This window comes from Limulus polyphemus, unplaced genomic scaffold (assembly GCF_000517525.1).
Source record: "Limulus polyphemus unplaced genomic scaffold, Limulus_polyphemus-2.1.2 Scaffold122, whole genome shotgun sequence".
NCBI classification, from domain to species: Eukaryota; Metazoa; Arthropoda; class Merostomata; order Xiphosura; family Limulidae; genus Limulus; species Limulus polyphemus.
The window spans coordinates 550,497-567,498 of NW_013665732.1; the positions used below are offsets into that span (position 1 = coordinate 550,497).

The 17,002-nt window shown below is 33.3% G+C and overlaps 1 protein-coding gene across 9 annotated transcripts in view; it reads left to right on the forward strand.

Annotated features, from left to right (window-relative positions):
* LOC106472611 (dmX-like protein 2) overlaps positions 1 to 17,002 on the forward strand; it is a 159,902-nt gene that overhangs the window by 68,660 nt on the left and 74,240 nt on the right. For all 9 annotated transcript variants that reach the window (XM_022402034.1, XM_022402049.1, XM_022402060.1 and 6 more), the window contains exons 26-31: positions 153 to 449; positions 1,755 to 1,907; positions 3,007 to 3,154; positions 4,178 to 4,237; positions 14,812 to 15,086; positions 15,725 to 15,822. In XM_022402034.1, the coding sequence (XP_022257742.1) occupies positions 153 to 449; positions 1,755 to 1,907; positions 3,007 to 3,154; positions 4,178 to 4,237; positions 14,812 to 15,086; positions 15,725 to 15,822 (1,031 nt within the window). The remainder of the gene's footprint in view (positions 1 to 152; positions 450 to 1,754; positions 1,908 to 3,006; positions 3,155 to 4,177; positions 4,238 to 14,811; positions 15,087 to 15,724; positions 15,823 to 17,002) is intronic.

Genomic DNA, 17,002 nt, shown 5'->3' on the forward strand with positions numbered 1-17,002 from the left:
CGACTTTAAAACTGTCTTTTGATTTTTTTTTATATGAGTTGTTAACATTTACCATTCTGTGTATGGTGAATGAATGCTTGAAAAGCAGTTTTGAAAATGTTTATTGTCTTGGGGATTTTAATTTTATAATTGTTCTTTACTTTGTCCATCAGACACAGAAGAACTACTTACAAGTACCTGATCATTTTGAAGACAATGAGACAGATGCGAGGGGTAGTCCTCGCTCCTGGGCCAAGTCCCGAGCATTTTCTTTAGCTCCCACTTCACCCAACCTGCGAAGTCCACTAGACCCTCAAGGATCAGTATCAGTTTATCCAGAAGAAGTCCAGCTAGACTATGTTGAAATCACTTCTATCCCTCCTTTACCATTATCTACTCTTTTAGATGCAGACAAGGAAATAACCACAAGGTCAACCCCTACTCATACAGAAGATGGGAACATTGCACAGGTATATTGTTTATTTTAGTGCTGTAGAAATTTTAAAGTGAAAAATGAATTTAGTGAGCATTGGCTATACAATATGGATTGTGTTCTCTATTTGTTTCAAATTATTTGGGTGCACCAAATTTATTTTTAAAATTTATTTTGCAAAATGACATATAATTCTAAGATATTAAAAGCTATTGTGATTTTTGGGAAGTCAGGAGTTACTGCAGCTTTATATGCCCCTTTTTTGGCCCACATTTTTCATTTATAAATGTATGCATTTTGGGAAGGGTATGTAACAGCCATATCTTGTGCAAAATGTTTATGCACTTAGAATGGAAATTTTGAACTTCCAAGACAAGGATATCTCCTGTACTTAATAGCATTGGTAAAGAAAGGAATATGGATCAACTTGGGAAACCAAGACCACCCAGAAAGAGCCATGCAAGAAGTTGTATATCTGTTGTGGTAAGCAAAGTGTGGGATCTTGTAAAAGGTGAATTCAAGAACACAAAGGACAATGGTGAAAATCTTCAGTGTTCCAGGCAAGAGTATGCAACATAGTTAATAATAATATCTGTTTGGAAAAATGACAAGTTCTGTGAACACAAGTTGCTTCCACTCACATATCTGTTCAACCATTGCATACCTCAAGTATCTGGAGAATGAAATGGTTATTCTTGCTAATCTATATGAAATCAGTCAAATCACCAGATGCAGCACATATTGATTTCTGTATGATTGGACTGTTGAAATGGGTGCTGTGAAAGTGTTGTTCTTGGGCATTAGGTAGATTATGGAAAGCTGGCGGGGAAGTGGAGATATGTTGGACATGAGATTCTTATGAAAGAGCTTTTTGTATTGGAAACTAAGTTGCAGAGCTATTGTCAAGATGCATGGTTATTAATTAGAGCATAATTGGATGTGGTGATTTGGACTGTAATGACGTGGTGAGGCTCCAAAATCGTTTTAATATAATGCACTTAATCCCTGTTTATGTATAATATATTTAGAAATCTTTCTTTTTATTATAATTTGTTGCATAGATTTCATCCATGAAAAATATCTTTCAAATCGACATTGAGTTACTGTAAAAAGGTTGGTAGCTAAACATATTCAACATTGAGAACTTTTGTGCTTGAACAGTGATGGGTTGAGTACTGTATTTGATGAATCTTGTATGTATAATTTTTGTGTGATTGTTGCACCAGACTCCATAGCAAAACAATAAGAATTTTTTAGTCTTTGCATTAAGTGTGAATCATACTAATCTTTATTAAAATCAGTTGTAAAAGTCAATCACAAAGCCTTTTTAATTTAACTTCAGGACTATAGTGATTTATTTACAACTGGAGTTCATGAAATGGAAGATTCCTTGGATGCTATTCTGAGCAATAGTTTCAGCTTAGGTTCAAAAAAGGAAAGACAAAAATTACACGTACCGGAACGCTCTTTTTTGACATTGTTTGACAAAAGACAGGTAAGTCTTTTAGGTACTGTGTGGAATGTATTTAATACAGTTGAATAGACAATTGTAAATAACTACTTGTGTTTGTAAGGCATGAAATATTTTAAGGGGAAGTATTTTTGTTCAGCAGTAACTTTTCCTTAGATTATGTATAAAAATATTTTTTTCATTCTATAAATCTGTATATGTATCACTTCCTTAAATCTGTGTTAAAGTTTGCCAATAATACACATTAACCTACAGTTTATTTTATACATGATCATTCCTCCCCTATCATGTGTTTTTTATAAACATTTTATTTACTTATATAAATAGATTATTAACATAGTTTTTATTAGGTTTAAAATTATAGAATTGTTTAGAGGATGATAAATCAACATATAAAAAAAGTTAATATATTTTTTTCCAAGGATGAACTTTTTTAACTTTATTTGTATATTAACACTCCAAAGAGATTCCTTGTTTTTATGGGCTGGGCATGGCCTAGTGGTTAGCATGTCAGATTTTAGATCTGAGAGTCCATGGTTCACATTCTGTTGCTAAAAAAGAAAACTCACTATCTTCATTTTGGAGCATTGGTGGAATATAAGAGTGACGATAAAATCACATTATTTGAATATAGTAGCCTAAGATTTGGTGCTATTGACTAGCTGCCTTCCTTCTAGTCTATAAATTCCAAATTATGGATGGTGAGTGCAGCTAATCCTTGTGGAGCTTTTCACTAATATCAAAAACAATTTGGGTTTTCTTAATTTTGTAAACAAATTCTCAATTTTTTAAATGTATAGACAGGATCTGAATCATACATTAATTGATGTTAAATCATTTCCTTAATTGAATTGTCAGTGGCATAACAACCACTGGTTCCAGTTGGTTAATGAACCAAGGTCCCAAGCACATACAAAGCTCTGAAGGTAATTAAAATTTGTTTAGGCTGCAATACTACTAAAAATTGACTTATGGATGTTAAGGTCAAAAAAGTACATATTGTGAACTGGAGTCCTGAAAGAGGTTGTTCTAAACAAGTTTTGATATATCAGCAAAATTCTTTTTTAAGGTGAAACTAACATAATACTGTATAATGTAAGAACTTTATTGTTATTTATCTTAGGCTCATTTACTGACAAAATTGCTAACACACACTCACCTTCCTGGGCTTTCAAGTCTAGACCAAATGCACCTTTTAGCCTTGGCTGATACTGTTTCATCTTTCAGTACCACTTTGTCTGATAGATTCAATTTTGATCAAGAAAAGCAAGGTATTCATTAATTTAAGGTTTTATCTTCTGTTTCAATATAAAAGTATTAAATATATTAAAGCAGCATTGCTTCTAGGATGCGTACTTTGCATATTTAGCTATTTTGATTGCCAATGGCACAAAATAATCATTTACCTGCATACTACTCCATGCAAAAAAGAATTGAAGTATGCATTTTAATTTTTTGTGTGTGCCCACCCTTCAAAATGTATTATGAATGACTTTGTAACAATAGATTGTGATCATAACCAGAAAATTCCAAACAGTTAATAGCTCATTTGGATATGGAAAAGAATGTGATTGACTACATTATGACATCATTTGGTTTTGCGGTAGATTCCCTTGATATATGGCATATCGATAATTGAAAATGGTGGAAAAAATTGAAGGTATGAAGACGTTCAAGAAGCGGTTAGATAAGAAATAAATCACTACATTTTTCCATCAAGATGATGCAAAAATAGAAATATATAAAGAAAAAAGGTGCAGAGAAGATAACTGCAATGTAAGTTTTGTCAGTGAATGCGTAGATGTTTCGATGAAAGTGAATTAATCAATCAGATTTAGCTTGCATACCATATTTTCAGTACATACACAAATGAAAGAAATTGCAATGATTCAATTTACTGTTTTTTCAAATAAAAGTTATTTGCTTATGTTATGCTTTTATGACTTGAGAAGTTGATACCTACTTCATTACATGAAAGAATCCTAGAAGCAACACTGCTAAATTGAAGATTGCTTGTAATGATGTGATAAATACTATTTTGGTGAAGTGACAATACGTCATAAAAAGATGTCGAATTTTTTTTTACTATTTTATTTAGTTTTTTTTTTTGTGAAGGATTAAATGTAATTTTTGCTTCTCAAGCATTTCCCTTTAGAATTATTATCTTGTTAAGATTAAGAAAACTGTGTTTATAAATGAAGTAGATTTTGTTGAAAGAAAGATTCATTACAACAGCAGATTATTGCTACAGTACTTAAGTTTGTAATGCAATTTATTGTCTGTTTTTTTGGAAGTTTCTGCAAAGGACACTTTATCAAACAAGTTGGATGGAATGAACATACAAGCTTTGACAGGTAACTTTAATATAATGTATAGCTATTAATTGAAAATAATTGATGCAGTGCATTAATTCTTTCCAGCACAGTGGCAATATATTGTATTGCTGCATTTCTGTCTGTAAAAAATTAATTCCTAATTGTCACTATATTTGAAGCAGATGCTTCAAAAGAAAGCTCAATAATCAATGAATTGTGAACTTGGATTTAATTTTTATTTACAGTTTATAATGAAATAAAAACCACTGTGTGTGACACTAGCTGTTTATATTATGCAACTACACAATACATTTGTAACTGTAGACCTGAAAGCTAAATTTCACACACACGCGCACACGCACGCTTATATAGACAGTGCAGATCCTTTAACTCAAGCTTTATTGGTTGTTATAAGAACAGGTTTAATTGCAAGTTTTTCCTCCCCATGTTCCTCTTAGGCCTGTTGGGTTTTCCAATGTTTTGCTTGCTGTTGGAGTTTAAGTCATATGACATAAAGATTCATTGATATTTTTTGTTTTGTTCTTGTATTTACTTAACCATTTCACAAAATATTTAATAACCCCATAAAGAAAAGTTTGTATTAAACACTTAGGCCAATTTTTATATCTTTGTACAGCTAGGGTAGTTGTTTTTTATCTATTTCATTCCAACAAACTTGCATACTTTTTAATAGCAACAAATTCAGTCAAAAGCATAATGCTTTCAATTTATTGAAAGAAACATTGCAATGAAATATCTTTTATATCATTAAAACTTATGTATATTGATAGTATTTATGTTAATATATCTTATTTATAAAAGTCATTTCTGTAATTCCCCCAGGGCTGCAGCGGCATGTCTGCAGACTTACAATGCTACAAACCGGGTTTCAATACCCGTGATGAGCAGAGCACAGATAGCCCATTGTGTAGCTTTGTGCTTAACTTCAAATAAATAAATAAAAATAAAACACTTCTGTAATTATTTCAGAATTATGTACACCTGTTTTGAGAAATAAGCTAATCTCTAAGCTTGTGAAATTTTAGATCTTAGTTTTAAACAGTATTATAATAATACTTATTTTTAGTCTGTCCTGAAAATGCATGCACACTTTACTATCTAAATGTGCATGTACGTGCACTTTGTTTCACTGGATGTGAACATTTTGTACAACATATTAAAAGCGTATCTAAGTTTTTAAGATTTAACCTTAGGTAGTAGAATAACATTATAAGTTTATTTATTGATTGTATTATGTATGGTGAAGTGTAGCCCAAAATATATCAAAGCAAAAAATGCACACAAGTTACAGTGTTAATTTATATCTGTATCAAATATAGGCCATACTTAAAGACGTAACTAATGTTTGGCCTAAGACAAGTTGAGTTGTATATTTGGGTGTCTCCAATTAAAATTCTTTTGTATTATTATAGAGATTCTATACTTAAAGAAGTATTGTTGCAATAAAGATACTTATTTGACTGCAAATATTTTGTGGGTCTATGCTAGTTTTAATTAGCATGCTTATATAACAGATTCAACCAAAAGAGCTGTCAAAATTCTACAGTAATAATTACAATTAAAAACAGATAGTCTTAATTATGAGTAACAGGCAAACTACAAAAAGCTTCTTGTTATGTGATTTAATATTTGCTCATCATATTGTAAAATATTGATATGCCACAAGATCACTCATTAATTGAGACACTTTCCGAGACAATACTTCACCTGTTCACACAGAATAGCTTGACTCTTTGTGCATCTGCCTATAAGATTTGCACACCACTAGCCTTGAGCTACCTCCCACCTCATGTGTTTAACATGAACTATGCCAGTGCATCATGACATCATCATGCAACAATAGCCCTCCATCATTAGGAAGGTGAAACAACCTCCTTGCATAGTAGCTTCCCTTATGCACTTGTTCTCGAAATAACTTCATTCTTTTTCTCAGAATTGTCTAGAATGAATGTGATTAACAATTGTTAATCAGTTACTTGATAATTTTGATGGTTTTAAGTTTTCAATTTCCCTAGTTTAGTGTTGGTGACTCACACGTTTTTTTTTACTTTTAATAGTGTTGTTGCTTACCATTATAAATTCTCTGGTAATGTTAACTTCTGCTTTGTCCCGTGATAGTGACAATATTCCTAACACGTTGCCTTTTTCTATTGTGGCTACTGAGGGCTTATTGTTTGTGTAGAACATGACAGTCATTGTTCACTGTATTGTGGGTTCCTTCATGCACACTGGGACTCCTCTTCCCACCCATTTCACCAATCTTCTTTCTTCCCAATTTAACATGATCAGAATGATGATGATTTTGACCAGCTACTTCCCTCACCAGGGTTTGCTCTAGGCACAGCATTGTTTGTGGAGGAGAATCCTCACCGTTCCAATCTCTTTCTTGACATGATTTCATAGGTATGTTCTTTTATTTTCCCTTTGTTTTTTGGTTCCTCACATGCTTTACTACATGAAAACTGTACTCAAGACTACTTTGTCAACCCTTCTTTAACTGATGTTAGGGTCCTTTCAGATTCATTTCTCAAACAGTTGTACTCTTGTACTAACATGCTCCATTCTTGTATACTTGACTCTTCTGTCCTTTTAATAACTTCTATTTCCTTTTCTTGTGCCCAATTTTCATGCCTTCATGTCTTTTTTATCACCCTCCTACATAACCTTCTCACTTCATCTTATGTCTGAGGCACATCATTATGATCTGAATAGATTTGTTCTCTTCTTTTTACCACATTGGCCTGTATTTCTTCTTCTGCTCTATCCTTCCTTACGTGGTTTCTCTGTTGTTGGGATGGGGTGCTCTTCTAAATAATGTATGCCTTCCTCATGCTTATCTTTGTGATCTTTGTCAGGCTCCATTTCTTTGCCCAGAGGTCTTTTGGGGTGTTCTTGATTCACTGGAGACCCAGGCTGAAGTGACCTGGTGTCAGTCCTCATTGTCTACAAGAGTTTCTTGGTTTTCTTAATTTCACCATTCTGTTTCTGTTACTAGATCTGTTAACTCTTTCAGCATGGGCTCAGTCCCTGGGACTGACTTAGTAACCATTTTGTGCTTGTTATAGTTTTCATGCTATAACTTTTAAATTAGTAAGTGAATGTTAGCAAAATTTAGCAGATTATTAATAAACATTACAATGCTTCTTTTTTATTAAGTTTTAAGGTTTGTAAAACAGTGTTTTTCTCAAGCCTTTTTTTCTTTTTACATGTTGCCTATCTATCATGTTACCGTATCAAATAACATAGAACTGACCTTTGGTCTTTACAAAGTAATTTGTCTTGGCTGTGTTTCAGTAGACTAGTATTTTTTTAAATTCAATCACATTTCAATTATTATACATTATATATGTATATAGATTATTGCTATTTTGAAGTAAGTTCTTAAACTTCTTTTTCTTAAAACTAAGAGTAACTAAAATAAACAATTATCTGTTCTAGCTACGACCTTTGTACTCAGTTGCTGCTTGACGTAGGTTGCTAAGCTTTTAAAAAAATTTACACGTGCAGTATATGAAACAAAATAATTTTTTAGGTTTTATATATATATATATATATAAATTTGAATAACTAAAAAGTCATAAATTACTACATTAATACCATAGAATTCCACTATAATTTATCAAGCTTAGTAACTAAGATGTATTTCAGTAAAAAAATATGAAATTTTGAGCAGACTAAAGACACATCCTACCTCCTTGAAATATTGGTTCAAAAGAAAGAAAGAAATGATACCAAGCTTGTTAAAATGGCTTAGAAAGCCACTAGGGGACATTCTGAGCTTCTGATTGGCTATTCATGTCATATATAGAAGTGTACATGAGGGAGCATTTCCAAAAATGGAAAGAGGTGGGTGGGGTGACACTGTGATTTATTAAAGGAGCAATACTAAAATTTGAATTATAATCTACAGTTTGATATCAAACATATAGACATAAATTCATGAAATAGCCGTTCAATACAATTTTGAATTTGAGTCAACAACCAATATGACATGGCCTTTCACCCGTGATCCATCTCAAAAGGGTTAAATTGATGTCTTCGTTTCCCATTCCAGCTTCCCGACCTTTATTTACTTCTTGTTTTCTCACTTCCTGATGTGAGGGTCATTGCTCATCTCATTGGTGACTATCCTATTAGGTCTAGCCCTTTGGGGACTTGTCTGTCTCTCTTAATCAGACTTTGACCTGCATTTTTGTCTAACAAATGTGTTCGTCTGAGTTTCACCCACAGCCTATCTCTCCACTTGTCTCTCTGTTTCCTTTCCTCCTCCCTCCTCTATCTTCTGTGTTTCAAGGATGTGGTTTCAAATCTCTTGGCCAAGAATGCCCTTGAGATGGTATATACACCTACAAGTGGTTATTACTCTAGTTTTTTTGTGGTCCCCAAGAAGAATTCACATCTGGTTATTGACCTGTCATCTCTCAACCAGTTGCCTATCAACTCTCAGTTTCATATGTAGGGTTTCTTTTCCCCCCAGTTGTTACTTTCACCCAGACTGTGGATGACCAAAGTTGACTTTTTGGACACTGTTTTACACATTCTGACTGCCTCTACCTCCAGATACTTTTTCATTTCACCCATCAGATAGGGTTTTCCAGTTCCTTGCTTTTTCTTGTGGCATTGCGTCTGCTCCTTATGTCTTAATCGAGTCATGGCGATATTTGCCCACCTAGTTCATGGATAGGTGCTTAGGTTCCCTTATTACATGGATAATTGGCTTCTCCTCACCCCTTTTTATGAGAATTCCTTTTCTCATACCTACTTTTTTTCTGTGAGAGGCTGCTTGGCTGGACTGGCTTGTTAAGCCTTCCAAGTCTTTTCTCCTTCTCACTTGTTTCATCTGTACTTGTTTTTCAACTCCAACTCAGCCTTCATCACTATGTCTATGGGCAGTGAAATGTCATGTCACCAAAACTTGTGCTTCTCTTTTATACCCTGCACATGAGGTTCTTTCACTGTTTGGAATTCTGGCTTCTCTCGAACCACTCATTCCTTTAGGCTACACACACATGCAGCTTCTCCAGTGGAACCTTTTTCAGGATCCATTGTCCTCAATTGTGCAACTTCTGTGCTTCTCAAGGACTCATCTTGGGGTCTTGACCATGCTAACACCACAGTGGGCAACTCCTTGCTGACCCCTGACCCTCTTCACAGATGCTTCTCTGTCGGGGTGGGGTGTGTGTCTCTGAATGACTTTAAGTATGTGAGCTCTGGAGGAGAGTTCACTCCATATCACCATTCTTGAACTTCTCACTGTTCATTAGGCATGTTTCCCTCTTCTCCCTTTTCTCATAGATAAGTTAGTCATGATCCACTCTGACAGTTCCACAGTCTTTTCTTATATCAACTGTTAAGGGGGTATCCATTCCAAGACACTCTGCTTCCATGCATTGAGCCTGCTCTTTTGAACTCATTCCTTGTCATTTGCCGGAGACACTGAACTTGGTGGCTCATCACCTCTACCAATCGGGTGGTCTCTCTACCTTCAGGTTTTTCATTAGGGTTTGATCTCATTTGGGCATGCCTCTCATCATTGTCTGTATGATTCCTTTCAACACCAAACATCCCATCTTCTGACCTCCAGTTCATCTTTTAGTCCTGGCATTTGATGCTTTCAGCCAGGACTGATCACACTTTTTTCTGAATGCCTATTCTCCTCTTCTTCATTTCCCTAATGTCCTCATTTTGATATATGACACTCTTTATTGAGTCCTGTTGGTGGGATCTCTTTGGCTGGCACAACACTGGTTTTCTCTTTGTAAACTGGCATCCAGACCCCTTCTTCCTCTACTCCATTCCTGCTCTTTTTTGCTTCAACCACATGTCTTTCTTTCACTCAGGTGTGTCATCCTTTCATCTTCACATGTGGGAATTGTCTGGTCCATTGCAGGACTGGACTCTCTAACCTTGAAGTCTTTTTCATATCCCATTCCTGTTCTTCTTAAACTGTCTATCTATCATCAGAAGTGGCGAGTTTTTCAATGTTGGTTTATCAACCACTCCTTGGGTGATCCAACTGTGGCCCACCTTTCAGCCTTTTGTACGTGTTTGTTCAACCATGGATTGTTAGTTTCCACTATTACTGTTTCTTGGATGGCCTTATCAACTACGTTTTGCCTTTCCTACCAGTTTTTTTTTACTTTCCCTGTCCTCTTTACTTTGTTCTAATCCTTTTTTTCTTTACTGACCCCTTGTCCTGCCTGACTGGGACATTGATGTGGTTTTTTATGCTCATACATGATCTCTGTTCAAGCTGTTGTCTTCATATTTATTATACAATCTTTCTCTGAAGACACATTTCCATCTTTTCATCTGTGATAATTGTTGTTTGGATGTATATGCCATCAATGCTTCTTGCACTCTCGTTCATGGTAATTACTTCCTCCTCTATCCAGACTGGGCCTTTCTTCCTAAGACTTTGGCTGCTGGGGTGGGTGATCAATCTTTCACTTTTTATCACACTTGTGTCTCATTTTCACTGATCATTGGATGAGATCCTTCAAGCTGGCATGTGAATGAATCCACACACATTCTTCTTCTATTATGTTCATCATCTGGCTGTTTCCCTCCTGCAGTTGCTTTTTTTTCTTCAGTAAAACTACATGTCTACATGAGAAGGATAAGTACATTTTCTTTTACATTGGTCTTGTCTCTTCCCTCTTATAAGATCCCACCAGCTGGCCGGTGTTTCTTCTCAGGATATGCTTATTTTCCAAAATCCACATTATGCTAGGGGTAACAGAAAGTACTCAACCCATCTGCCCTGGCTCTACCAGTGACCACTGTCCAGATGGTGTGTTCCACAAGACCACTAGAGGTATTAAAATTATTCATTTGCCTGATCCATACTGTACTTTCCATAGACTATCATATAAAAAGCTAGCACCAGGTAAGTGACTGTTCATTTCTCTTGCTTGCACTTGCTGGCTTTTAAGTATAGGGTTTGCAGTCGCCCATTGCTCTGTAAACGATCCTTTCCAGCATGTATCCAATGGGGAATTGGGCATGTCTCCAGGTCTCTCCAATGCAAATTCTCCCCTCCCCCTTTTATTTCAAGTAGATCATGGAAGACCCTTGCTACATACAAGTTCCTAGCTGCTGGGGTGTTGAATCTTGAAGAGTTCCTCACTGATTGTATACAACACAATATGGTGGGAAGTAGGGTAGTGGTGGCACTGTCTGTGTAGTGTGGGTTCACCCTTCAAATAATTAGTGTGCCCTCCTGTTGCAGAAGGGTGGATTCATCACCACTATTTCTATCTGTTAAGTTGAGGTGAGACACACACTGTACAGTCTAATTATGCCCTAACCACACTACACTTCTTGGCTCACCGACCAAAATTATACCCATCCTTGCAATCTCTTGTGTGATTCTATCTTTTCTGTGTGAAGAGGTGAGGTATCCTATCCACTTCTGGTGCACTTTCTTCTTTCTTTGCCTAAGAATGGAGTTATTTTGAGTGCAAATGCTTAGGGGGATCTACTGCACAAGAAGGTTGTGATTAAGGGCTATTGTTCAACACATGGTTTTTACATGGGAGTTAGCTCAAGGCTAGCAACATGCAATTCTCATAGCTCATATGTGTGAGGGATGATGCTATTCTGTGTGGGGAAATGCATTTGCAGGTAAGAAAAATGTTAACGTTAATATTATCTGCTGTTAAATAATCATTAATATTGGAAACAATCTGAAAAAGTTTTTTACAAAAATGGAAAATTGGTCACCCTGAAAAATTCATGAAATTTGTTGATGTCTGAGTTGTAAGTATATCTTTTTCATGTTGTATTAGAAAAGATGTGATTAACAAGTCTTGTACCAATAATGACATACAGTACATACCATGAATGTTTATTTGTATTTTGTTTTCAAGTATCAGAATATTCACAGGAAGTATGATATAATATACACACATTTTTCGTTATTGAAATTTTAATTGTAGAAATAGTCTGCATAACTCTCTCAACATGGGCTTGGTCAATGTGACTGATTACACGACTTCTTTGTACTTGTTCAAAGTCTTTACAGATTTGATACTAATAACTTTTAATATAGTGTGTATATCTTCACGAAATTTGGTAGTCTTTCAGTAAGCATTATAAATCTTTCACATACAAAAAATAATATTTTTGGTGAAGTACTTTCAATAAACTAAAAAGAAGATTTGTCCAATGAATATATTGAGTATTTGTTTTGAATAGTCTGTATGCAAAGTGATTTTCATGGTAAGATTAAACATACTTTTATTCATCTCAGAAATCTCAAATTTCATTTGTGTAATCTCTAAAACCTCCGAAATACATTTCAAATGTTTGGTTTTATTAGAACTTTATATTTTATCTGTTATTTTCTCTATCCTAACTCTATACTTGGTTGGTCAATTTAACTGACCTTGTAACCACCAAAAAAAAAATCTAAATAAATCTAAATTACCATTTTTTCTTTCTAGAATGACTTCAAATGTAACATAAAACTACATTCATTTATTGTAATAAGCTTTAAACGGTAACAGTATACATCAATTTATAATTAAATTCTATTGTTATATTGCCCTTTGAACTGTTTCTAACTACTATTCGCACCATTATAAGTTGTAAATCACTTGGGGAACATACAGCTGACTTTACGCTATCAAGTTATCGTACCCACAAACTACTTCGAACTGCTCTTATGCATGCCTTGTGATATATTATTTCATTATTTATTTTATCTAATCTAACTTGAACTAACCTAAATGGTTACTGTGTATTAAATAATTTTTATTTAATTAAATAATACACCAAAATGTATAGAATAATAATATGCAAAAAAGTAGACAATTGACTCTAACAATCAAAATTTTTCTGGCTTTCTAACTATGCAACAAGAGCCGTTACAAATTCATCCAAGCTAGTCATTACGTTAACCATTGGGAATGGAAGCTTGTACTACAAGTGAAATTGAGGATTATCTGTTCAGAATACAATGTAATATAATAAGTAATTTGATTGATGAAAACCTTGGTTTCCTATTGGTTATAGGTAATATATAATTAAACATAAGAGAGAACTAATAACAAATCCTGAAAGGGAGGATGTGACAGACAGATGGATATGGAAGGAGGGGTCTGATCTTCTATTGGATAGCTGTGTAACCAAACAAATTTGAAGACTATAAAAATTATGGTTGTCTGAGCAATGACGATTTTATAGTGACTAATTTTACATTTAATTTCGTAGTTACTGGAGGGGTGGAGGATAAAATACAGAAGAGAAGATACTTAGAGAAAATCTGTTGTGTGTCACACTAGGGGAAATTCAGGGTTTTCTTAAATATTGTCTTATAGAATTAAGAAGTTAAAACTTATATACTATTAAAATATGGATTATTAGCTAAGATTGTGTGCGATACTAATTGGTATAACATAAACAAGAAGTAGTTTAATAAAATTTTGAATGTAAGACACTGAAACCTTGTGTCATGCGCAGTAAAGGATACCTGTGGCAATGTGGTTAATGTAACTTAAATATTATTTTACAAGGATATTTTACAAATTTAAATTAATATATATATAGTGTGATTTTTAGGAAGCAGCTTAAAATCTGATGGGATAACTTGATGGTTTTTAAATTTACATATCTTTATATTAAGTTCAAAATGGGGTTAATTACTTAGTTATTATTATTAAATGTGGGCTGGTTTAACTGTGGATGGTGATAATGAAAAAACTTTTCTAAATAGAAAAGGTATAGAAAGTAGAATGTTACATATGCTTTTTTAGTAGTATGATTAATACCCAAATTTATAATATATATATAGGCACATTAAAAATTGTACTATAGGTACAAAGACAAATTCTGGCGCATGTTGTATAATATTACTACTGTGGCTAATTCACATATTATAAAAATAAAAAAAAACAAAAGGGATGTTATATGTTCCTGATAATTTATACAAATGTGACTGAATGCTCCTGAAAATGGGTCCAGACATTGATGGGATGTGAAGAATTAGTCTGGACTGAGGAAAACTCTGAAAATTAATTCAAGGTCAAATTACAGCACTAATGAGTATGCTCTAAGTAGTATATATATGTTATAGTGGTTTGTTAATGGTCCTTTAATATAAATCAAACCTCTTACCAACTTTATCTTAGTACAAACTATAGATGCACTAATAATGCATATTTATGCCAAATGTGAAGTCTATTGCTTTAACAGATCTGAAGTTATGAGTTAAAAACCACTATGAGAATGTAAATTGTCAGATTTTGAGACAAACAGTGGAAAACCTTTTATTTTTCATACTTTTTAAGGGTGTTTAGTTTAGCTAAGACTTTAAGGGTTAAGTATTCAAAATATGCAACAAAATAAATTATGATGTTTGTTTACTTTTACAAGATATATGCTACCTTAAAAAAATAGAGTTAAAACTTACAATTAGGTGACCATTGAATATTTATAATTCTCAAATGTTTTGAAGAATTTTATTTTTTTTAGTTATTATGAATTCTCTTTCTACAAAATAGACAAAAATTATATGTATTCATATTTATTCAAAACATTGTATCAGTGGTTTAACTGGTGATAGAAAGAAAATTTATCTTCTGTTTTAGAATCTTTGGATGATTGTGGTTTACGTTTTCTACTTGCCATGCGTCATTACACCTTCCTGCTTAGATGCCTAAAAATTGCACAACGTGCCCAGTTACAGAGACAAGGGCTGAGAACAGACTCTCTTGTTTGGGCTTTTCATTCTGAAACACAAGAAGAACTACTTCAATTTGTTCCATGCGTACAGAGAGGAAACCCACGATGGAGTGAACTTCGAGAAGTGGGTGTGGGTTTGTGGGTGAGAAGTAACAACACTTTACGCAAGCTGATAGAAAAGGTTAGCGTTATCTGAAGTTTTCTAATTTTTTTTTTAAAAGCATAGTTTGTATAGAGAAAGTTTGAGGTGAAAGAAAGTTATCTTTTTTTATAGGCCTATTAATCTTCTATCATTTTATTATGTTGAAACTGGAGAAAATAAATTTTAACATCGTACTTCATTTTTGAAAAAAGCATTTTTCAGGTAATCTTTTGGGAAATGTTTCATTTTGATTTTATGATAGCCACTGTGTTTTATGTTTTGAGCCTTATTCTGCATCAGGAAAATTGCTTAGTTTCAAGATAAACAAAAAAAACAAAGTTTACTGTATGATAGTCAGTTTAATTTATGATTTTATTATTGTTAACGTGTATGATAAAGGATAGAAAGTTTCATGATTTTTCACCAAGTACTTGTAGAAACTTTTTTGTTATACATAAGGAAATTGTTTAAACCATGTGTTTAGGCCATCAGCATGTATGTTGCTTCCATTTGATTGTGTTTTTATGTAATTATGAGAAACATAGAAAGAAAGATAATCAGATCATGTGTATTAAAACGTTTTTGTAATATATGTATTTCATTGAAAGGAATACTCTATTTAGAGAAGTTATAATAGTTTTATAAAAAGTATACTATTATTTTAATTTGTTTATCAGGTATCCAAGTGTGCTTTCCAGGCTAAAAATGATCCTTTGGATGCAGCACTCTTTTATTTAGCTATGAAGAAAAAGAATATCGTATGGGGACTGTTTAGGTGACTTGCTTTTCATCACTTTACATTTTTTAAAAGTTTTTGTTTTTCTGTGGTACAAAATAATAGTAATTAATCTTCATCACCATTCTGCAGGTATATCTGCAGTACATTCATTATGAAATTAATTAAATTGGGAGGGGAATTTTCCAATTTAATAACATAATTTGTTTTAAAGAGAAGAAAGCAAATTTTTTCTTTCATGAAAGTTTTTTTTTTTACTCTTGATGCTTTACTAAGCATGATTTGTTCCTAGCCTATTAACTCTTCCAAAACAGGGTCGGTCAATTTGACCGAGTCACGGGACCTTCTGTACTCGTTTAAAGTTAACATAAATGTAATACTTAACTCTCTATATATTGGGTATTTCTTCACGAAATTTGGTAGTCTTTCAGTTAATATTACAAGTCTGTCACATACAAAGAGTCGTATTTCGTAGTGAAGTATTTTTAATAAAATAAAATAAAGTTTTGTCCATGAAAATATTGAGTATTTGTTTTGAATAGTCCGTGTACAAAGTAATTTTCATGTTAAAATTAGAAATACTTTTCATCATCTCAAAAATCTCAAATTTCCTTTGTGTAATCCCTAAAACCACCTAAATGCATTTCAAACGTTTTTTTCACTATATACTTATAGTTTATATGTTATTTTCTCTACCTTAATCTCAAAATGTGATCGGTCAATTCGACTGACCTCGTAACCACCAAAAAAAATTGAAATAAACCTAAATTAACCTTCTTTTCTTTCTAGTATGACTTCAAATTGTAACATGATACTACATTTGTTTATCCTAATTAGCTCTATGTTCGTAGCATTATACATCTATTTATAATTAAATTTTATTGTTTTATTGCCCTTTGAACCGTGTCTTACTGCTATCCGCGCCATTATAAGTTGTAAATCACTCGGGGAATGTTTAGCTCCCATTACGTTATCGAATTACATTACCCACGAGCTGCTCGCGTGCGATCTCCATGAACAATTTTAATTATATTATTATTATTACTTATTTTACCTATTCTAGTCTTAAATAACTTAAAAAGATCCATACTTTTAATTTAGGTACTTTTATAATAATAAATAAAGAATAAATAATGAAAAATAAGAAATAAAAGTAACTTAACCCTAACCTACTTCTTTTTCTTTGTCCCTCGACTTGTTCGAGGAGAGGTTAAGTCCT